This window comes from Pholcus phalangioides, unplaced genomic scaffold, assembly GCF_987345545.1.
Source record: "Pholcus phalangioides strain wild (caught in Gottingen) unplaced genomic scaffold, Ppha-v1.0 ptg000172l_1, whole genome shotgun sequence".
Classification (NCBI taxonomy): Eukaryota; Metazoa; Arthropoda; class Arachnida; order Araneae; family Pholcidae; genus Pholcus; species Pholcus phalangioides.
This window is the reverse complement of record NW_028301637.1, coordinates 6,317,147-6,341,765: the sequence shown is the minus strand read 5'-3', so window position 1 is coordinate 6,341,765 and position 24,619 is coordinate 6,317,147. Positions and strand designations below refer to the sequence as shown.

Sequence of the window (24,619 nt, the reverse complement as noted above, 5' to 3'; positions counted from 1 at the left end):
GCGAAACATTTGGAGATCACTAAAGTGGCTCTGTAGGGGACTTACCAATAGAGAGAATGTTAGTTCAGGTGACTACTAACTAGCGAAAGGTTTTTCTTATTTTTGGCGTTCCGAGTAAGATGCCATTAACAGGGCTCCCACTCGTCCTACTTTTTGGTAAAATGTCCTACTTTCTCGGTTTTGTTCTACTTCCTAGTTTTTGTCCTACTTTTTTACCACAAATCCTATCGACAAAATTTGTGTAATTGATTTTAATTGAGCAGGAAATCATTGATATATTGCCAAATATTACAAAATGTTGGAGAATGCAATTAATGATTCTGCCAAAGCAGAAAATGTATCGTGTTTAAGGTTATTTGGGTGGGGGGTGTATGTGGACCTTAATTTATTAATTCTTCATTTGCTTAGTTTGAGGGTTCAACAATTATAGTAGTCATTAAAAACTTCTGTCTGAATGGAAAAAAATAATTTTGCATTTATTATTTCATGGTCTTGTACAGTAACTAACATTCATCATTCAAAATTACGGTGCAAATAGGTGAAACAGTTTGCATTTCGAAGAAGTTGGATACATAGGCGTATTCTAGGTTTGGTGATTCTGATGCTACCCAATAGCACTCAGTTGTCTTCTGTATGTTTAAGGCATGAAGAGGCATAAACAATATTTACAATGCTCAGCAAAGAGCTAGAAATGGAAGTGCTTCATTTGTCAGAAATGATTACACTGGCATTGAACAGTAAAATGTGAACAAAACAGTAAAATTTAAAAAATGATGAACAGTGCAGTAAAACTATCTGGTTCACCTTGCCTTATTTACGCTGGATCTTGTAATTTACACATTGTGCTTTTGAAAGTGATCTCGAAGGAGCGTCATTTTTAAAAAATGTACGTCTTTAAAATTTGCTGTGCATTGTCGAAGAGAGTTGACAAGCTCTGCACTTTGGAAGACTAAAAAAAGAATAAGAATGTAATATACATGAGGAGACACAGCAAAGAATTATCTGTGGTTGTTAGTACACTGTTTTGGCCAAAAATTGGTTTTGTAACCAAGTCATTTATCATTTTGTTTTATCTTGAGTCAATCTTATAGGAAACTGAAATAGTGCTAGGAAAAAAAAAAATCTTGAATTATTTGCAAAAACATTTTTTTAAGGATTTTTTCCATTATGCTATGATTATGTTGTCTAAGGGAGTTACCCTCCCCCATCCTACTTTTTCTCATTTTTTGAGTGGGAGCCCTGCATTAAGAACATTTCATACTTTTATAAAGGATGGTTGATGACGTAAGCATCATCCAAACCCCTCATCGATGATGGCATAATACTTGAATGATCCCTTATTGCTCCCATTTATTTTTTCTGTCCTATTCATTTTTTGCTGGTTCTCATATTGATCCCATTTATTCAGTTTTTTTTTCGCCTATCCCCATATTTCCCTTTTTTTGCAGTCTGCAAAGTATTTCTATTTTTCATTCACCCTCAAATTATTTCCCCCTTTTTTTTTTTTTTTGCCGTCACGAAGCTGTTTCTCCGTTTTGCAATTTATTTTCACCAGTCTGTGAAATTGTTTGACTACTTTCCAGGTGCGCAAATGTAAAAAAAAGTTGAAGAATACTGCCTTAGATATCACACACGCAACACAAATTAAAAAACTCTATTCATGTCCAGGATGATTTATTTGAACAATATTGCAAATATCGACAGACACACTCTCGACACAAAAAAGAAAAAATAATAAAACACAAAAGCGATATCAGCTTGTTGATGAAGGATAATTTACAGAGAAAACGCGGGTGAAAAAAAAAAAAAATTCACAACAGGTAAAAAAAAAACTAATTTTTTTTTTCTTTCACCCGCGTTTGATGAGGTTTAACAGATGGTACAGTAATGGACTCGTAACGATTCTTCTGTACACGAAACTGTTATTTTTTTTTTTTTAATTATTTTATAGGTATAAAAATACCGCATCATTTAAAATATTCTTTTAAAAATCTTTCATCTCCACGTAGAATCGTTTGTTCGACGTTAGAATTGATTTCACCGTTTGTTTTGTGCTAAGAAAAACCCTTTTTCCCCCTCTCATTTTGAAATTAATTCTAACGTTTCTCTTTATCGTCATTTTTATAAAATGACGACATTTTTTTCTTCTTCCCTGATTTGCGACAGGAAATATAAAATATCTTTTCAGTATTTATAAATACAAAGAGCAGCCCATTACTCGCCAACTGCTGTGCTCTTTTTTTTCCGTCATTAAAAAATAAGAAAATATCTCGATATTAACAAATACACAACTCGTTACGACATATAATAGATTATTAATAAATCATATACTCTCAGAAGAAAAATCATAACGGGAATGTTCATTACTTATTAACTAGAAATGTTTATAAAATGCACCGGGATAAGCGAGCCTTACCCTAGTTACATATTCTATGACAGATGTACAACCCTTTTTTGGTCTGTTAAACCTTCTGCAGGTTGTGCACTCCTGTTCGGCAACATCACAAAGAACACATACACAAAAAAAGCAGATATTATTGCATTGCCACGTGCTTTATTTATTTATGATTGGTTAGCGTTAATCACAAAAAGGCACTTTTTCTGATAACCTCGCAAAATGTTTTGGAAAAAAAATGCAAACAGAAGCAAGCAGATAAAATTAACATTGCATTTCATTTCCCTGACTGGAAAATGCTCTTCTACAGTTATAGAGTGAAATCAACGAATCATATTCAATTATACATGCAACTGAAGTAGATTCATTTATTTCTTACTGATAGGATAGGGGAAAACAATTTTTATTTATCACGTGGTTAACGAGAATGATATTTGCAGGTTGATTTGATCTTTTCTTCATATAAATGAGGCTTCATAGGGTAGGGTTAACATATTATGTATGCAAATACTATTATATTCTTCTATGAAATAGTCAAACTTGATTTCAACACCAACTCGGCTATAACGACAATAATTTGTGGTCTCGGCTGATTTCCATAATGCTGATAAACTTTGGTTGCAATGATATATTTTTTGTTGTCTTGGCTTTGCTTTCAGGAGAAATTCCGAAATTTGTAGTTCAATATATAGAGGGAATGTTTGTTGCTACCTAATGATAAATATATTACACATTTGATGCCAGATTTCTACACCGTTCAATTCCCAATTATTGGCAAGCCACAGAGCCCTACTGATGGTTTTCTCCTAGGATCCCGAGATCCATATAATCATTGTTATTTGCACTGATTATCGTAAGCTTTGTATTTTGTTAGAAGAGATTTTGAAAGGAACCCAATACAGTGAAACCTCGATATAACAATACTCTGTGGATCAACAAAAAATACTGTAAATAGAGAAATTATCATTACATGAACAAACAGCAGTTTAATATTGGAGTATAGAAATTTCCAAAAAAGATGACAAAATATTGTTGTAGAGGGATTTATCGTTATAGAGCTTTAACTGAAAAAATAATACAGCAGGTTTTTCCTTTTATCTGGCAATTTTTTTCAACTGAGCACAAATCGGTCTGTCACCATGGGCAATTCAGTTGTGCCAGAAATAGTGCATATCTAGTGTCACCTGTGAATATTTAGTACTGTCATTTATATTTGAAATCGTGAGTGACGTGTAATTGAGTATTTGTGCCATTGAAGTCCTGTTGCATTCTGTGGCAAGGCTTTTCACCGGTGAGATTGGCTTGCATTAACTTTTCAAAGTTAAGAAAACCAAGTTCATCTGACCACAAACCGTACCACTGGTGGTGTTTGAATTGGACTAATTGCTCGATTCTATGGCATTGAATTTAAAAAGTGATTTTCTCAAATCTGTTGCGATCCAATTCTAAAAAGTTTGTTTTGATAATCTTAAATGCTGCAAGGCTTTATAGCAGTTTCCTAAACTTTTATGCTATATATCGCTCCCTTCTTTAAAATTTTTCTACTCTCATCACGCCCCCAAGTCAATCCAATAATTCAATGTTATTTCTATAGCTTCCACCCTGGGAGGCAATACTGCCTACTTTTGAAAACACCACATTTAAGAGCAATAACTTGCTTTTCGTGTTGTATTTTGTGATCCGTGCAATTTCAGTTTAACTGGAAGCTACGTGTACAATGAATGGGGAGAAAATATTCTCACTTTAAAAGTTTTCTATTATGAATTGTGAGTTAAATGGAGGAAGAGAAAAGGTGGATGCTTGCGAAATCTTCAACTTGGTCAATTCAATAGTATGTATCATTTGAAAAGAGCAATAGAGAAAGTTACCAACATATTTTACAATCGATCAGAACTAAAAATTTTTGGATGCCTGTATGAAAGGACCCTAAAGACGTTTGATTAGCGGGAAAAAGCTTAGTTTATTTTATGTTATTTATTCATTATCCCTTCAAGACCGGGAAATTTTTGTAAACATGAATGTTTGTTAAGTATTTCACCCACAGTGGATCGAGCTTGGTCTTACAGGGTTATAATTAAGTTGATCATATGACTTGAACACAGACATTGATTTATTTTTCCATAATTTTGCTCTTTCCCCCCCCCCCATAAAAATGTCCAGTTTCGTCAATGAAGAATGATTATCAATGAATTCATTATCTTTACTAATATTGGGATGAAGATTTTGCAGTTAATAAATTACGATATAACGAATATTCATCTTCAATATTTGTCATGTTAGACTTTTTTTAGAAATACATTTCATTACACTGCAGGCTGTCCATGACACTATTTCCCACTGAGAATTATTTATAACCATCATAATCAATTCCACTGATGATCAGTAATATTTTTGGCACATATTAGCAGCCTTGTATTTATGTATTTGATTTATAGTGCCTCCCTTAACTTTTGGTCGGCCGCATCTAATCTGAGAGATGAAATAAGCACCTATTTGTTTGGTGCCAAAGTGCTGGGTTTACCAAGAGTACTCGAAGGTTTATTTCAACTTGCAAAGAAATACAGGTGAACTTTGGTCATCTCTTTCCATATTCCGTGATTTACTGCTCTTTAATAAGATATAAACATGGAAAAAGTACAACTAATCTGGATGTTTATATTGTGGCTAAGTAAGAAGCAATACTCTCATTATCAGTCCTACACACACATATTGTCTTTCCGCAGGCAGCTGGTGTTTTACTGGATCTTTGATGAATTCATTAGCACCTGCCTGCAGATGTCACTACTTAACCATATATGCACCTCATACACATTCCTCTACAGAATTTCTAACGAATTGGCACACGCCAGAGAAAGATGTGTGTATGGCCTTAATGTATTTATGTTGTTGAGTTGTGTTTGTTTCGTGTTCATTTTGTCACCCGTCTCCCATTTTCTCAAGTAGAGATGGAAATGCTTGAATTTTCCTGGTATGTCAGTATTGTGTTGTAGGTCTGGCTGCAGATGCTATTACTCGGCAAATATAGAACTGCGTACAAGATATTCACTTCCCCAAAGAAAATGTTTTGAAGCTGGAGTGCTGAACTCAGTCACCTGGGTTAAAGATTCATGAAGCACAAGCAATAATGCTCGTTCATTTTAGAGTACAAGTGTCGCTTAGCAACATTTTCACACTCACACAACCATGTCCAAATACTTCTAGTTTAATTCTAAGAAAAAAAGTTGTGGTGGATTTATGGATGCATATGGATAAAGTCGTGTGGAATATTCTCATGAAGAGGTCGAAAACGAATCGAAAAAGACTACTGTCTCTGTTCAAAAACACTTTCAGAAACTACGGACATGTTACAAAAAATAAGACTGGCTCTTGAGAATCATTTCTTTTTCTCTTTCATTTTAAAAAATAAACTTGAAGATTTTAAACAACGTATAACAGCATAAAAAACAAATGAGAATTACACAAAGAAATGGTAACGTACAGTCACAAATAAAATAGTTTTTAAAATCGTTTACGTTTCATAAAAACACTATTTGAAATAACGAGACGCGAGGAAACTGGCACAGTTATTGCATTCAAAAAATTTTTTTATAATACACTATCAAAAGTTTATTTTTTAATGAAAGTATAGTTGCCCTAAATTGATGAATTGGATAATTCAAATCCTTGCGTTTCGAATTAGTGAAGTTTGACTGTATATAATAAAAGTTACTTCAAAGTACAAATACAACCTGCTTCTGAGTGAAGAGTTCAGTTTGTAAAGCTTTCCTCTTAATTTTTAATCCCACAAATTGGTTGCGCCTGACCGAAGGTTAAAATATGGTTGGTGTAATTGCAGTGAAATAACTTTTTATGATATTTGTTTTTTCATACTTTGAAGTCTTGAAAACCTCAATCCCAGTTATAATGAAAAAATTCTGTGGAATCTTCCATGTAACAGAGTTTCACTGTAGTGAATATTTATCTTTTTTTTTCCACGGTTTAATAAAATTTCACTGATCCGCATTATAAATAGCACAGCCAAAAATCGCAATATTCCCCAAACAGAATTTCGGTACGGCAAAATACTTCCAAATATGGGAGACAGATGGCAGCGCAAGACAGGCTTGTACAGTGCAGTTGCAGTCCAAAGTATGAACTGCTTTGGTAAACAAACACTTTTAACGAAGATTCTTTGCAAAAAGTCGGCTCTACCCAGTGGCAAAAAATTCTTTATGAAGAAGTTGAATTCACAGAGCTTTTTTTGGCTCATCATCTGTCTCCACAGGATCGATTGCCAGGTAAATTTTTTGAGCTCAGAATTTGGTTGGTTATTCATTTGACGAAAAAGACGGGTAGAGAGATGTTATTTTCTCAGCCCTTAATACATCAAGCAATGAGGTTTTGCAGATATTAATGCCAAAACAATGTTTGAAAAGTCTCAGCCGGGAATCGAAGCCTAGTCCCTTTGCAATCAAGGCAGACACAAAAAAAGAAAAGTTCCATCTCAGTTAAATCCCTTGCCTGGATTGCAAGAACCGGGTCCAATTTTCTTTCCTAAGCTGTCTCATCATTACTATTCAGACAGACAGGAGTGTTCAAATGCACAAGCCGTAAGCAACATCGGACAACTACAAATGCGACCGATTGATTTTAAACCAAGTACACAGTGAAACCTCAATATAACGATACTCTGTGGATCAAGGAAAAAAATTGTTGGGAAGCAGCAGTTTGACATTAGAGCATACGGGGCACGAGCCATCTGATGTGGCTTCAAACCTATTTTTGTAAAAAACAACAAAGTGGTACATTTCCAGATAACTTGAGTGACCTGCGGCACAGCTTCAGAACACTCGAGTGGCCCACACCCTTGGTATAGATAGTTCCAAACAAGAAATGAAAAATATTGTCGTAGAGGGATTTTTATCGTTATATCGAGAATCATAGCAAGGTTTCACTGTAACTCGCTTATATTTTTAGTAAGTACAGCGAGTTTCAGTTAGATTTCAAGTGTTTTTCATTGTGGCACAGAGGTAATTGCTCCTATTGTTACGATTACAGCATGAATGAACGCCAGAGCTCTATCACTGGACTTATTCCAAAGCCAAGATCTCTTTCATCTGCTGTTGTGTAGAGCAGTGGTTCTCAACCGGGGGCCATATGGCCCCCTTGTGGTACTGGGATACTTCAAGGGGGCCATGACAGGCAGTTTGGAGAGCTGAGAAGAAAAATTAAGGTGTGAAGAAATAAAGATTTTATATTAGTGACTAACACTTACAGTGAGAGAGAATCCAACAAAACCACCCATAAAACCAGGGCCTTCTTTAGGGCATGGACCCACCCAGGCCTCACTGCTTACATTTTGCAACAAGTTCCCTAGGATGGGGTTTTTCCTCAAGTCCCAGCTAAATTTTTCAGACCCCCTTTCCTATATGAAATTTATTGTATGGAAAAAAAATGATGAAAACCATATTAGGCCCCGGGCTGTAGCTCTGTCAGTCCCACTCTAGCTAAAGTATGGGACTATCATAGCATCACTTTGCTTAGGGAGGGGGCCCATGATATTAAGACGGTCCTGATAGAACTCGGACTAGCGGGGAGATCAATAAATTCTAGGCTAGTGGTCTGGAGGCCAATTTTCTTTGCAAAATTTTTGTTCAGTATAAATTCACTGAAAAAAATAATTTCAATACGTATAAAGTGTCTTGCATCTAGATGAGAGTTGAAAACTCTGGGTAAGACAGGGGAGCCACGAGAAAAAAAATATGGTTCAAAGGGGCCCACGGGCAAAAAAAGGTTAAGAAACACTGGTGTAGAGTATAGGACTCTGACAATGAGGGTTGTAGGTTTGAATCCCTGTTTAATTCACTTAGGATTACAGCAGCAGATTCGGCCCTCAGCTATTATTTATATTCTGAGTGTGGCCAAAACAGAACTATCCCTCTAATATCGCTCAAAAGTTTTCTTTTAAATTGAGGTAAATGATCTTACCGCAAAATATATTTAAAGCATCACAACGAGTAATTTACGCCAATAACACAATCATGAAAATGATTATTCACTGACTAACAAAAAAAGTGGCAATACAATATAATAAAATATATTAAATAAAATCTAAAATAAAAATTCATCGTTCAATTTGAACGCTTTTCTTTCTGCCGCTGAAATCACTTCACACTTTTTTCTCAACATTAGTCAATTTTTTTCTATTAAATTTTATTTACTTTTTTTGACAAAAAAAATTACTGTACAAAAACAGAAATATCGATAGCCACCCTGATCTGCAGTGAAAAACAGCAAAATTATTACTCGGCATCGATTTGATCATACATTAATCGCTATACTTTACTGTGCGCAAGATGAGCTCAACCTCCAGGCTGTGCCTGTAGAGAGCATTTTCGGTTACGATCGAGCAGGTCAACACATTATGGAGAAATTAATATATTTTTATATATATATACACACTTTTTTTTGATACACTGTACAAGCAGAACACCAAAAACACCGTTTTCACATGAATTAAAAAAACAATCGAAGCAACTTATTACTCGGTCATGCAGTTCATCAGACATAATCGTTAATTCTAATCAGAGAGATAGTGTAGTTCTCAAGTCTGGTTGTTTCACTTCATTGAAGAAAATAAAAACTTCGCTTGACAATAATAAAATCGGAATAAAAACAACATTCAAGACACTGATCCTGATGCATTTCGGTACTCTGGATGCCACAGGAAAAATAAAAGCCTTTTATTAATGCGTATGATTGCAACGGAAAGAAGCAGCTGCTGTAGTACTGTTATTTCTGTATTGCAAGGACAGTCGACTTGTGGTGAAGTACAGAGTACATAAAAACTCGTCACATTTCTGAGATAAGACTTAAATATGAACAATCTTGTGTGTACAGTTGCATAGCTGCTAACACTAGTAAGTAAGATTTTTGCATGGATCCAAGTTCTTAAAGAAAACCATACACGCAAATATAAGAGAGATTTTCTCAAGTAAAACCACAGATTTTGATTCCTTGGAAGAAATGTGACATCGTGCCAGTCAATTAGCACCATGTTGCATCAGGGTGCTCGGGTTCAAACTAGAGGGGAAAACAAGTTCTTTATCGGTAGATAAGTACTGTGCCTAGGGCAACCGCAGACAGAGAGAAGGTATTTTTATTTCCCACCCAACTCTGACCCCTGCAGTATGGCGATATGACCAAAGTTGGTGTGTGGTAAAGTATTATCATGTGTCCCGTTTTTGTTCCTGATGAGGATTGCAGAGTTGTCAACTGCACTTGATTATCCATAGTTTCTGCAGATGGCTGCACTAAACTATAGAAGACACTCGCAACACTACGACAAATTTTTTTTACTTCAGGTGGATATTTTCTCTAAAAGAAATGCAGGTCTTTGAGTTGCAATATTTTCCAACTGGCTATAGTCAGGGCTGGTGCCCTGAACCAGAACAGGGCAGAATTCACCCTTTAACTGCTTCTTCTACATGCAAGAAACACCAAAATTCTGGCTTGCCCCGGATGACAAAAGTATCTAGTTGTGGCCTTGACTGTAGTGCAACGATAACTTAATATATACATCAGACAAGAGAAGGGTTGGTGATCAAATTACATATCGTTTGCCGTTAAGGGAATATTTGTGCTGAATTAAAAATACAGAAATAAGTTCATGACCTGGGCCATGGCAATAAAGGAAATAAGAGTATAATACCGAAATTTGGGAAAAATATGAGTATGTGCAATCCGTCCTCCGAAAGAACCTGTGGTTGTTATAGAATTGGTTGCTATGTCTGGTAAAGGTGGACCTGGAAACATGAAATCAACAACTTATTTCAGGGCTTATCAACAGAGAATATAGATGAGTGAAAGCAAATTTGCAGTTTTAACTTGAGTTTATCTGCCTTATATATAATGCCACCAAAGCATGAAAAAAATTATTACGTACTCCAGCGGTTCTCAACCAGTGCTCCAGAGAGCCCTTGGGGTTCCTAATGCATTCCCCAGAGATATCCGCTCAAAGAAAGTAAAAAGAACCAGTAAATTTGAAGGAAAAAAATAGTTATGAATATTTTAAATAACAAATATATCTTTTAGTAACTTTGATGAAAAAATAAAAAATAGGCCTATGGGGCTCCACCATAGAATTTGTAGACCATAAAGGACAACGTGGAATCAAAATAGATTGAGAACCGCTGACGTACTCTATTGAAGGGAAAAGAGCAGTGTAAATGGCAACGTTATCATAAGTTTCTATATTTTGTGTTTCTATTTTTATTTTATCTGGGTGGTAAGGCAATCGGTCATGTGCACCAATAGTGTTTAGTAGTTTTGCATGCACATGGAGCTTGTTCTGGAGAGAAAGTTTAATAGCATAAAAAAGCTCTGATATGAGCAAAACATTGGGAGGAGGGGGAAAAGAGTCCTGTGGTGTTGCCAGACGTCCATATATTAAACCCATATAGAGTATGTTAGATAAATTGCATTCAATATTCATGAATTACTGCGAACTCGCAGCAAAGTTGTTGGGGGAAAGGGGAATCTACAAGGTTCCAGTGCTCAAATGGCATGGTGGGAAGATGATCATTTACCACTGCAACTTTTGTCATCAGATCCGAGGTTTGATCTGGGGAAAGAGTATAGATGGCACAATATTTTCCCTAATGAGCTAGAGGTGACCACAGAGAGATGGCACCTTCATTTCACCCAACTCTATAACCGCAGTAAATTGCAATGTAGCCAGAGTTGGTGTGTGGTGAAGTTGTGCCTAGGAGGTGCTGTATTTAAATGGACTTCCAATTCAATAAAAAAATTGAGTAATTCATTTTTGGACTAATGATTATGTTGTCTGCGGGTCGAGGCACCTGGAATTATCAATTGAAATAAATTTGTTGCAATGATTTTAAATTGATTCCAAACCAAAAGATAAAATCCCCACTGGGCTTGAAAACGGGACACATTATCAATCATCCCAGGAACATCCACTCATCTTACTGATTCAAATGTCCATAAATTGAAATAAAGCTGGGTGATGCTGTTGCGAATGGAAAACAAAAAAACAGATTTTTTTGCAATCACCATCTAAAATTGGGAGATGAGAATATTTTCGGAAGAGATAGAGTAGAAATTCGAGAGATACTTCTGATGTCAATCTAGTGTATTGTGCCAACACTGCACCGACGGGTTTTAAAGCTCATAATACCCCATGAACAATAGTGATGATTAAAAAATGAATAACACACATAGACATTTGTTGAGATGTGCCATGTACTTAATTTTCAGTCTAAATATTAGAACAGAAAAGGTTTGCCACAACTTTACTACAGTTTGCCTTTGATTTTACGATCTAGTCCAAAACAATACAACATTCTTTTGAATGCCTTTCATCATTTCCGAACTAAAATTGTTCGAGTTCGTAAAAACGAGCATCAACTATAATTGGTTCACTGGGAAATTATTTCAGAATCGCCATTCAAGAATTTCAATTGCGATACCCTCTCACGAGACATGCAATGGGGGAAATACATGAAAAATCTTCAGTAGATTTCTTGAGCAGGCCAGACTAAGATTTACAAGGTAAAGACTCAACAAGCACATAGGATGAGTGAAGAATCGGGAATGAAAAGAAATCTCGCATCGCTCAATTGTGTTGGAAATAAAACCCTTGAATGAAGAATCGATTATTAAGAAAGTTTTTTTCCCCTATAAAAGCTTGACATCTGTTGGTCAATGACATCGAATCCACCAAATTGATTCTATTCTAAAGTTTATGTCCGAGAAATATTTTCACATGATGAGAGCTAACCAATCAAGATACAACACAGAAAATGAGATTACAGCAATGCCAGCATATTATTTTAAACATCTGTACCAACCAGATGTTTCCACCATCCTCTACCAATGGCACCCGAAGAGTGACGAAACATGTACGAATCAGTGTTTTTCGAGCATGTATTTCTTTTGAATGCTTTTTTTAAATCCAATTTTATTTTTCTTCACGAATTTTAGATTTAATGTACATTAGACACAACTGGCAGGGAAGGAGGTCTAAACACACATTGACAGATCACATACAGGTAATCGAAAAGACACATCATCATGGGCCAAGTCACTGCAAAAAAATTGTTTATTATCATAATACTCTAATAGAGGAGCGAATGAAAATTTGAATGTTGGGAATGAAATTGTAGTTATGAGTAGTAATTTTTCAAGAACAGATTTCGTGTTGGAGTGGGGAAGCTCATTTTCGAAATTTCCAACCATCATGCGTAAATGAAATGGTATGAGATTGAACGCTTATCTCTTTTTAAGCATAAAATTTATTATTATAGTGCAGGTATTACAGTCAACGCTTGCTATAACGATCTCAATCCTTCCATTGAAAATAGACGTTATGCTGGGTGGTCATTATATCGAAAGGAAAACACATAGGATAGTCGTTATAAGAAACCTTTGAAACTTTTCCTAGTGGTGAATAAAGTATATATAATATTATAAAGCATTCATATATTTAAAATATGGACCTTTAGCGTGAAAATGACTAAGAATCATTGTTATCCGAAAAAATTTTAAAGAGTAATTTTTTTTTCTTCTCTCTCCAAAATTTTAAAAATGTGTTGTAATGGAATGGTCGCTATAACAAGCATTGACTGTATAATGGTTGAAATCAACCACCAAATGGGAAGCCTAAGAGTCACACATTAATAAACTTGATGCATGTTAGAGCATAGGAGAAATTAATTTCCCAGATAGGTGGCAATGTATGACAAAGGTAATAAAGCGTGACTACTGGTGGAGTAATCAGCAAAATTATGAATTTCACCAAGTTGAAATATTGTTTTCTTTTGATGGGAGTATACATTCCATTTACTTCCAGAGTTGCGATACTCTAATTTTTTTTGAAGATTTTATTTATTATTTTCATAAATTGCTATTTCCATGGCCGAATCGATTTTAACACATGTTTTGTTACATTATTTCTTTAACAAGCTTCACAGTTTCAAAAATGAGTCCATCATTTGATGATAAAAGCTTGGTAGTTAGAGGCAATATCGGAAATATTGGTGATTGTAACAGACAAAAGATCTTAGAGAAAATAACACAAGACTGTTGAAGCCATTGTTGAGAATCTACAATTTAAAAGCTCCGTTGCAACATAATCACTGACAACCAAAAGAGGCATATTTCTTCTGTGCTCAAACATACGTAAATGTTAGAAAATGAATAAAGGTCTCCAGGATCGACAAAAAAGAAGAAATCGATTCCTCCTATGAGAGACAGTATCCTGGATTAAATTTCTATTTGATTTTAAAACCCTATAAAAAATACTCGTACATTAAAACATTTATTACTTTCACGTGGAATTAATTACATAGTCATTTATTCTCGGGGAAAAGAGGGCAGCTATTGGATCTCTGCCAGACGTTTCTAATGTCACAGAAGAAAGCATAACATTGCGTCAAATTCACAGAGAACAAACAAAAAACAAGAGATCATAACAGATAATGCAGGCAGTAGGCTCTCCCAGGTGCAAATAAAACTCAAAACGTAAAAGCAATGCCAAAAAGTCAGAATATTAAACTGCAAAAAAAAAAAAAATAAAAAAAATAAAATAAAACATATTTTTCGTTCATCCAAAATTAATATTATAATCTGACTAATTATGCAACGACACAAAAATGCCAGGCATTAAAAAAGAAAAAACAAATCTATCAAGAAATAGTTCGTGATTTTAGGAAAAAATTGCCTTTATATAATAGTCACATATGTATAATTCCACTTTTTTTTTGTGCAGTCTTGTAAAGACCTTTTTCCCAAATCGGAAATTGAAAAATCGTAAAATAATCATGAGTTGAACAAACAAACGTATGCACGTACAGCAGAAAAATATACTTCTCTTCGCTAAATACCATCATTTTTTGATTGTTTCTTGAGTTGAGGAAGAACGAAAAAAAAGATTTGTAAATAAAAGCGATAGATTTTTTACAAGGGGAAACGATATTAAAAAAAAAATGGCACAGCAGTAGTGATGAACACTTCTGTCACACTTATTAAAAAATAAAAACGTTATTCCCATATAGCTTGCTTGAAAGCTACCTGGAATTTCCCTCGTCGCAGCTTTCAATTAAAAAAGCTTTTATATTTCGAGTTTTATTTTTCGTTGCCCATCCAATCCATTTCCGGCGTTCATCGACTGGAAATGATGACGATGATGATGACAACACAACAAAAAACCGTCACAAAACGAAGAAAAAAAAAATTAAAATCAAGTTTTCTCCTGAACTTTGTACGTGTTGTACGGAGCATACGGAGGTTTACAGAGGTTGTCCATCCTGACACATACAGTCTTTTTGCTGTCTTCACCCTGTCCAAGAAACCAGTTCCTACACCTCATCTCTTCTGCTTCCGAAACGTTATCTTTCACCCACTCGTTGTGCCATTTGTAGAAAGCTTCTCTCATGTTGAGCGATACTTTCTTGTGGAACTGCAGTGAGGGGGAAAAAAAATCAACATGTTATTAGTTCACGCAAAAAATATGAACCATGCTTATAATACATTGGGGAAGATCATCAATTAAAAGATAAAATATGACATATTTCAACACTTAGTACATGGTTTCTTGCAAATTCTGCTCAAAGTATGGTGATAATAGAATATAAGTGTTTCACTGTGTAAACCTAGGAATTGGTGGAATTTCCTAGATTCCAAAAGAATGTAGTTTGGCACACGATAAAAAATTCGCTGCCAAAGAAAATATATCATACAAATTAAAAGGAAAACTGAAGATTTTTCACGGTGATCATATGACCTATTTTGCTAGGATATCTGTGTTTTGTGGTAATTTTGACGTTCTTAAAAATTGTCCAGTTTCTTCAACAAAGCCTACTTGAATTTTTTATTCTTCACTGAAATCAAGCTGATGATTACGACTATGAGTATTCATCTCCCATATCTGCCATGTTTAATGTTTCTTTTTCATTTCAATCCATTGTGATCTGCAGTAGCATTTCCTGCATTGATCTTTTCCTTTGCATATTATAGGAATAATTGGAAACTTGGCTCAGTTTTGATATTGTATTTGATGATTTCCTGTATTTTTCCCAAGAAAACATGGTCACATTGAGATTGCAAGGACAAAGAGATTTTTCTTTAAAGATATGAAAAACTGGAAAAATCCAGTTTCCAACAGGGCCAGATTGACAAGGCCATGAAATCAGAAACAACGGCACCTATGTCTTACAAGTTTTTTTTTTGTCACACTTTTTACATGATACTTACCAAATAAGGCAAATATACAAAACTCCTAATGTGTTTTAACACACAGTGGGCATCATCTTTAGAGGAAAAATATATAATCACACACTGATGGAGAATCCCACTTGGGTTGGATGCCAAATTTTAACTCTGCATTGCTTACTATGACGTTTGAAATGAACCGACTTACTTTTTTTGCTGAGCAATCAAGAGTTAAAATTTGGTATCCAATCCACGTGGGATCCTCGGTCAGCATGACTAGTGGTCATATCTGAAGACAATACCCACTGTGTCAAAATGCATTAGGAGTTTTTGTATTTGCCTTATTCGTTGGTGATTTCTCAGTATTCTGGGGTAAAGTCTACTCTTGCAAGTATTTTACACTTTTCTTGACTTTCCAGATCGTCAAGAACCCTCTAGTAACCCGGGTTTGACAAAGTGGGGAAAAATTAGTCTCGCCATCCTGATTTCTTAGGAGCCAAGCATAATTTGCTCCCAAGAAAAACTGTGCTGAAGTATTCTTTTTTCTTTTGGAACAAATAAAATATTGTGATTTTATGGCAATGAGTCATCTTTGGATTGTAACCATAAAGAAATCTATAGAAAATTTTAAGTGACAATATGGATTTTATAGTTGCATTGGCAACTCGGCATTCATCAAACCCTGGTAATAGACTTCCATTTATTTGAGCCCTGATTAACCAAGTTTTTCGGGTTACAAAATACTTTTTTGAACAAGGCATCAAATGTAATTTAATATTATTCTCTCTCAAGATATTAATAGATATTCACCCAATTCTTTTTTATTTCATTTGAGCATGCTGCTGCTGCTCGCTATTGGCATAGGGGTGCAGATTTCCAGACTTTTAAAAATATGAGGTTTATCATGTGATGCAATGTTTCACACCCAAGAAAACATGTCGTATAAATAAAAGGGGAGAAACCGTGATTTTTTGGGATTGCATAGTGTGAACACAAGATCTGTTTTCCCATTGATGTTTGATATTTCCATATTTTTTGTCATCCTGATTTTTTTAATTATAAAAGTGTGCCATTTTGTCCCTATACCTTCAACGAAGCCTACTTGAATTTTTTATCGATCACTGAAATAAATGATTTAAATAATTTTGCCACCTTATAAAAGAAAATTATGATTATAGAAATGAATATTGTATTTCACGTATTTATCATTATCATATACAGTGGAACCTGTGTTAAGCGGAAACCTATCTTCAATGGAAAAAAATGTTCCAGTGATTTCAATGCCAAAATACACATTAAGAAACTGGGATTAAACAGATTACATTAACAAAAATAGTTTCCGTACTTCATGCTGTGGTTTTAAAAAGCCATACCTAGCGGAGCAGTTGCTTTCTGAAACTAACGAAATTTTTTGGAAAAAAAGCTTTTCTATAGAAAAAATCAGTTTAAGGGTTGGATTTCTAAATAAGACCTAAAACATTGTATGAAAGTTGCTTTGCATGATCGCAGTGCTGAGCAGGGCTGGAATTACAGGAATGTGAAGGGGGACAATTGCCCTGACTGAATGAATTAACGCCAGAACTTTGTCACTGGACATCCCGTTGCAGAGATCTCTTCCAGCCCAGCTTCGTGGCAGTCTGGAACACTTTATTTTGTGTCAAAAAAGGAAAGGAAAAAAAAAAAAACAATTTTTACAACAATTGCCCTGACTGCAAAATTTAAGGGGGGGTGGTAAATTTTTGGTGGGAACAAAAACACCGTTGTAAACTCATGAAATTTTACAGTGATCAGGCAGTAAAATCATTGTGCTCCGCCTTCTCCCCCTCACAAAAATCCTGGTTATGGCTCCGGTACTCAGGATTACATGCACATAGATTGAGTCAGATATTGACTCCCTAATTGAAAATTTTAGAGAAAAACAAATTCGAAGCATCTATGTATTGGATAAAAACTCATATTTCACTGTATTTTGGTACAAAGGTCCAACCTACAGCGTCATCATAATAAAATTCGATTCTGACAATCTGGTTAGGCATAAATAAGATGGAACTACTCGTGAGCAAACCTACATATAAGAAGAACGAGTGTGATATGGATTCTGTGAATTAAAAAAAAAAAATTAATTTTCATTTAAAATAATTTCTGAGAATGAAAAGGATGCATACAGGGCTCAGCATGGATCATGGCCTCAAAACTAGTGAAAATAGTGACCAAAATGTTAAAAAAAGAGACCAAATAGTGACCAAAATAATTTTAGACAGAGACCAAATGGACATTGAATTTTGATTATTACCAAATTGAATGAATTGAAATTGAATTTAGTTTTTACTAAACTTTGTATTTCAATGGAACTCATTGAAATTGGTTTTTTTTACATAGTAGTATGAAATAAATCAAACTCAAACACATTCTGCTAACCAGAAAAGTTTTGAATAACTTATCAAATTTATCAACAGCTATGTGTGAGAGAGTAACATTGCATCCTTTCTAAGTAACAGTAGCAATGCCTTTCTCCCATGTTGCTTTCCACAACCCATCTTAAAATCAATTTAAGCAGGAAAAACTTCAAAAACGGGAAAAAATTTTCACATTCAAAGGAAGAAAAAAAAATGAAATAATACCAAATTTGATGAGAGAATTTGTCCAATCTACATTCTAGTGGATTTTTCATTCATGTTATGCTATGAATGACAGTATCAGGGGTGGGAAGTGACCAAGTCCATTTCGGACCAGCAAAATTCAGGATTTGGAGCAGTTTTGGAGCAGCAAATTCAGGATTTGGAGCAATTTTGGAGCAGCAAAATATGGGATTCGGAGCAGATATTTATAAATTGGAGCAGTGAAATTGACAAGAATATTTTCGTTAACCCTCAACCCTTTTCAAAATAAAACTGCACAGTCTTTTGTTATCAAACATCTTTTCGTCAGCTTGATTTTTGTTTTTGGTGTTTTAGGCTTTTGACACCTTGTTTGAAAGAGCAGCTGTCATAAAATTTTTTGCACCCGTTTATTTAACTCTATAATGCCCAGATCGCCCCAAGTCGGCCGAGTAAGTTAATGCCCATAACCGCCTCAAGTCGGCCCAGCTAGGGGGTATGGGTATGTTTTGGTGGGCTTTTGTCACCAACGGGGAAGATATATATATAGACAAATTATCTCCCGAAAATCCATTGAAATGAAAGGGTGAACGTCAGTGCAAAGGGTGGCATGAATAGAAACTCATGGAGAAAGGGTGGGGAGAGGGAAAGTGGCCGAAATTTGGACGAGTCCACTTCGAACACAAAAAACTTGGTATTTTCATGACCCTCCCAGGTTTTCTATCTGGGCGTTAAAGAGTTAAGATGATTTTTGCTTACTGAGGGCACTATCTGCTGCCTTGAACAGCAGCACTTCAAATGAGCTAAAATAAGTTTTTAAATGGAAAGAAAGAAATTTGGAAAGAAATTGTTGCAAAATGGTAGAGAATTTCGGAAGAATCAACTCGATGTTTGGCGATTCAGCACTCATTATCTGGCGAGATTGGCGACCTGACGCTCGCTATTTGGCGAGATTGACGATTTAACGCTCGTTATTCGGCAAAGTTTCTAAACTAACATTTGTAATTCGGCGGACATGCGCTTTTTACTATCGGAATGAAATTTTTTTTCACGAAACATCGGGATTTAACACAATCACAAGACTACAGTAATTTCTGCTGCTTCCAGTGACGACTTTTTTTTTTTAACGGAAACACTCGAATTTGCACTTTAAAGATGAAAGGCATTGCAAACCATCTTCAGTTCCACGATCACGGACAATATCAGGGTTTCGCGATGGAAAGCCCGATCAGGGGCCGATAGTTTCAGGCGATAGTTTAAGTATAGTGGAATGAAACACGCTCTTCTCGTAAAGAAACGTTTCGTGGCTAGCAGGAACAAAAAATTTTTGCCGCCCTTTCTGAAATTCCGGGCATACTGAAGCAAAATTCGCTATTTGGAGCAGAAAAATGTGAAAATACGCTATTGGAGCAGGATGGCGCAAGATATTAGTTTTGGCGTAGTGCGGCACAGAGTTCCCACCCCTGTTTCTTCAGATAAAGTAGTGATCATTTACAAACTGTTTGCAGTATTCCCCCTTCAAATCATTGTTGTTGAACTTGTCTTCAGATCTGTTCCGACATCTTTTAAAATTACCTTGTAGCATGAAGGCAGAACTAAACTGATGACTCAATGAAAGTGAATTGGTACCAAAAACTAATCGGGGTCAACCCCCAGATACCATATTTTCTCGCATAGACGAGATGTGATTTTAGAGATTAAAATGAGGGAGAAACTACATTTATTAATGTAATTCCTTATTTCATTTATTAACACATAACATAAAATGCACTTTAATGCACCTAATCCTCTTTCATCCACTCGGACTCGCCCTCAAGGTTTTGCTACAAATCTCTTTTATTTTTAATCTCATTACAAAAAGCATCGTCCTCAGATCTGTTGGCTTAAACAACTGACATCAGCACTCTAGAGGTATACTATTCCATGCAACTAGCGAGCAGGGAAACCTGTGAAAACTTGTGAAAATTTTGAAATGCGAAAATTTGAACATTTACCATCTTTCAAAATAAAAAGTACAGATGACAGCACCAGCATAACACGAAATAAGCACAACTCTGGCAACATAAATATGTTGGGCCACACATGCAACACGTTCCAGCATGTAATGCTTTGTTAGTGGAATGTCTGTGAGGTGCATGTACGAAAAGAAGTAGTAAGCTGGTCCCAGTACAATTTCCTCACACGATCTTCGAATGGCTTGTTGATGCATATGTCTAAGGGGTGACCCATCTCTAAAGATTGGCCCAGCAGTAAGCTATAATTACATCATGAGCTATAGACGGTTTGAAAAAAAAAACCTGCAACAAATCCTTCACTCAGGATTCAAGGTAATAACAGGTATTAAAAGTAATGAAAATAAAATGAAAACCTCATCCTATATATGAGTAAATACAACAATTCTCTTCCTTTATCTCACCACAACAAAATACACTCCTTTTACCAAGGGCTACGCTTGCCCTTCCTCTTTATATTTAGAGGACTATGCAATTTGCTTATTGAAAATCAAGCATATTGAATGAAAAGATATGATTATATCTTGATGCTCACACAAACATTATCAAAGCATTTACCTGTTTAGCTCTGTAGAGGCACAGCCTTTTGTAGATGAAACCTTCACTATGCACAACAAATAACATCCTGTAGGAATTTACATTAAATTTACACTCTGTATGCATTTGGCTATCGCTATCTTCAGGAGTCCTTGCTCGTTTATCTGAATTCAGTCCCACTAAACCTTTCACCGCATCACCAGCTGTGCTGTCCTCCAGACGGCTCAAGTCAAACTTGCTATCCAACTCGGATTCAGCAGCATAACTCGGTGAAGCACCCACTTGGTTCATCTTTTCTGTCTTCTCCATGTTCCTCACATGCTGCGTCCGCCTGCGTGCATTCCTGAATAAAGGAAAGATGTTTTGAGGAAAAAAAGAAACTACTATTAACTCAATCACATTAATTTTTAAGCAGCCTGGAGGAGCGAGAAGTTAACCTTAGAAAGTGCAAGAAATTTATGTGATTCCACATATATATATTTTTCCCCCTTCAAAAGGGTGCGAGAATTTCAATCAGAGTTCACTGGCAGGTGTGGTCTAGTGTAAACATTAAGAACCACTGCTTTATTACAAAGAGAACTGTTCCCCCTCCCAAAAAATTTCGCTTGGGAGGGGGGGGGGGAAACGATCATGGTTTTTGATCAAGAAAAACGATCCTGAATAATTCTTTTCACTTTACCAGGGCTCAACTCCTCCTCATGGCAAAAGATGTGTTCTAATGATATTAAATTTTTTTTTCATCCTTGAACTATAATTTAGCAATCATATACAAAAAATTTTAATGGCCAATAAAAATTCTCTAGTCAGCCTAGCACCTTGAATTTGTGAACTCCAGACTAAAAGTTGGGAGTCAATGAATTCACAATTTTGTGCAGTTTCAACACGTTTTTCGCTTGTATCTTTGATTACTAATAATTTGAAACACTTGTTACTTGAAGTATCACATTGATAAAAGCCATTCAATTCCACTAAATTTGTTATAAAAAAAAAACAGTTGATAAAACAATTGCCTTCTCTTTGGACTTATGTTTTAAATTTTTAGGTTTTGTCTTGCTTCTTTAGTAACAGAAAGAAGTTTCAAACTGAAATTACAGTAGATTCTCTATAACCCAGCATTTTTAGGTGGGTATTCTTTGATCATGGAAGAGAGGAAATCATCTCACTACATGTCTGAGCATAGGCGTTTATATTATTCAAAAGCGTGTTTTCAACTAACTTTCAGTAACCTGGTGCAGGGGTGGGAAGTGACCAAGTCCATTTCGGAGCAGCTTTGGAGCAGCAAAATTCAGGATTTGGAGCAGTTTTGGAGCAGCAAATTCAGGATTTGGAGCAGCAAATTCGGGATTTGGAGCAGCAAAATATGGGATTCGGAGCAGATATTTATAAATTGGAGCAGTGAAATTAACAAGAATATTTTCGTTAACCCTCAACCCTTTTCAAAATAAAACTGCAGTCTTTTGTTATCAAACATCTTTTCATCAGCTTGATTTTTGTTTTTGGTGTTTTAGGCTTTTGACACCTTGTTTGGAAGAGCGGCTGTCATAAAATTTTTTGCACCCGTCTATCTAAGATGATTTTTGCTTACTGAGGGCACTATTTGCTGTCTGGAACAGCAGCACTTCAAATGAGCTAAAAAAAATTTATAAGTTTTAAATCTTTTTATACTTGGAAAGAAATTGTTGCAAAATGGGAGAGAATTTCAGAGGAAACAACTCGATGTTTGGCGATCCAGCACTCATTATCTGGCGAGATTGGCGATCCGATACTCGATATTTGGCGAGATTGACGATTTACCGCTCGATATTTGGCGAGATTGACGATTTACCGCTCGATATTTGGCGAGATTGACGATTTACCGCTCGTTATTTGGCGATATTGACGATTTACCGCTCGTTATTCGGCACATTGGCGATTTAACGCTCGTTATTCGGCAACATTGGCGATTTAACGCTCGTTATTCGACAACATTGGCGATTTAACGCTCGTTATTCGGCAAAGTTTCTAAACTAACATTCGTAATTCGGCGAACATGCGCTTTTTACTCCCGGAATGAAAATTTTTTTCACGAAACATCGGGATTTAACACAATGACAATCGACTACAGTAATTTCTGCTGCTTCCAGAGGCGACATTTTTTTAAACGGCAACTGACTCGCATTTGCGCTTTAAAGCTGAAAGGCATTGCAAACCATCTTCAATTCCACGATCACGGACAATATCGGGGTTTCGCGATGGAAAGCCCGATCAGGGGCCGATAGTTTAAAGCGATAGTTTAAGTATAGTGGAATAAAACACGCTCTTCTCGTAAAGAAACGTTTCGTGGCTAGTAGGAACAAAAATTTTTTGGCGTTCTTTCCGAAATTCCGGGCATACTGAAGCAAAATTCGCTATTTGGCGCAGAAAAATGCGAAAATACGCTATTGGAGCAGGATGGCGCAAGATATTAGTTTTGGCGCAGTGCGGCGCAATTGGCGCAGAGTTCCCACCCCTGCTGGTGGTTTCAATAATCTGGCACACCCTGGTTTTATATTTATCAAATTAGTGAGAGTTGATCGACATCAGGCCTGGAAATATCCCAGGTTGCAGTGGTGCCAAAGTTTCTTTATGTAGTTACTAAATTGTAGGTTGAGAGTAGCACACAACATTTGGAATTTATAGCAGCTTATCTGCCAACATGAAATAGGGCCACTATGCCTGAAAAAGCCAAAAGAAACATTATTTTGGACCTTTTTCTTTGGGGAAAAATTTTTTTGGCGCCTAGATTTTATTACAATTTGTCCAGCCCTGTTATACTCTCAACTGTGATAATAATTAAGGAAGTCACTTTCTAGTTAAAAGAAAAAATATACTAGTCTTGAGAATGAAGTTTTTCAAACTTCTGAGCTTTACAATTATGCAAATTCTTGATGACCGATTAGGACATGGGCAAGTTGTGGTCTATCAGAGAATACAAGTGTCGAAAATCAGAAAAAATAAAGCTATATTTTGAAAGAAATAAAAGGCTTGAAAAATTTAAAGGTGACAAATTCAACAACATTCACAAATAGCACACACAATGCACGATTCTCACCTAGCTAAAAGAGGTGGTCGGTCTTCAAACCTCGTCCTTAAACAATTCTTCATTGCTTCATCCTCGATGTCCGCAAAGAAGGTTGACCACTTATGAGTGTACGGCTCTTCAGATTGGTCGGTCTCTGTGTCCAACAGCTCGATTGTGAGTTTTCCTTCCTTTTTGTACTGTTAAAAATAAAGGATGTAAGCATTTAATAATAGAAGAAAAAAAATGTTGTAAGAAAATATTTACAATTCATAGAGTAATAAATGATAAGTACAGAAAACGAGGGGGGGGATGTTTTCTTTGTGAGCCGTAATGCATTTTTTACTAACCCCTTTAAGAAATTTTATAAATTTCATTGATCCACATCATAACTAGCACAGTGGAAATAATTAAACCTTCTGTAAAATGCCACATTTTCCCCCCAGAAGACTTACTAAATTTTCTGCAGGTGATACAGTGCTTCTTTTCCCCCCAACTTAATACCCCCATCATGCTTGTAAAAATCAAGGAAGAAAAAGACTCCATATTTGTCTATTCCTGTACTACCACAAAAGGAAGAGGAAATATATTTCAAACATGGCACTTTTCTTCAATTATCAAAACGTGACCAATAGCTGACTCTGCCCACTATCTGTTCATCAATAGGCTTAAGGAAAGGGGGATGGAAAACATGTTTAGGAGAATAAAACTGAAAAAGTACCTGAGCTCAGGTTTTAAGAAGGTAAGATATTTCATAATTGCCGAAATACAAAAGCATCAAGTTAGATGATACATCTTGTAATTGTCACTGAGAGGGTTAAATCAATTT

The 24,619-nt window shown here is 35.7% G+C and overlaps 1 protein-coding gene across 5 annotated transcripts in view; it reads right to left on the bottom strand.

The window, feature by feature from the left end:
- Window positions 1-13,271: 13,271 nt before the first annotated feature.
- The window catches only part of LOC149063627 (paired amphipathic helix protein Sin3a-like), a 70,056-nt gene continuing 58,708 nt past the window's right edge, over window positions 13,272-24,619 (bottom strand). For 3 of the 5 annotated variants that reach the window (XM_089255882.1, XM_089255881.1, XM_089255883.1), the window contains 3 exons: window positions 23,824-23,990; window positions 20,775-21,096; window positions 14,514-14,855 (listed from right to left, as the gene is read on the bottom strand). In XM_089255882.1, the coding sequence (XP_089112008.1) occupies window positions 14,637-14,855; window positions 20,775-21,096; window positions 23,824-23,990 (708 nt within the window). In that variant the 3' untranslated portion in view covers window positions 14,514-14,636. Of the gene's footprint in view, window positions 14,856-20,774; window positions 21,097-23,823; window positions 23,991-24,619 lie in introns of all 5 variants that reach the window. The other 2 variants (XM_089255885.1, XM_089255886.1) reach the window with 2 other exon arrangements.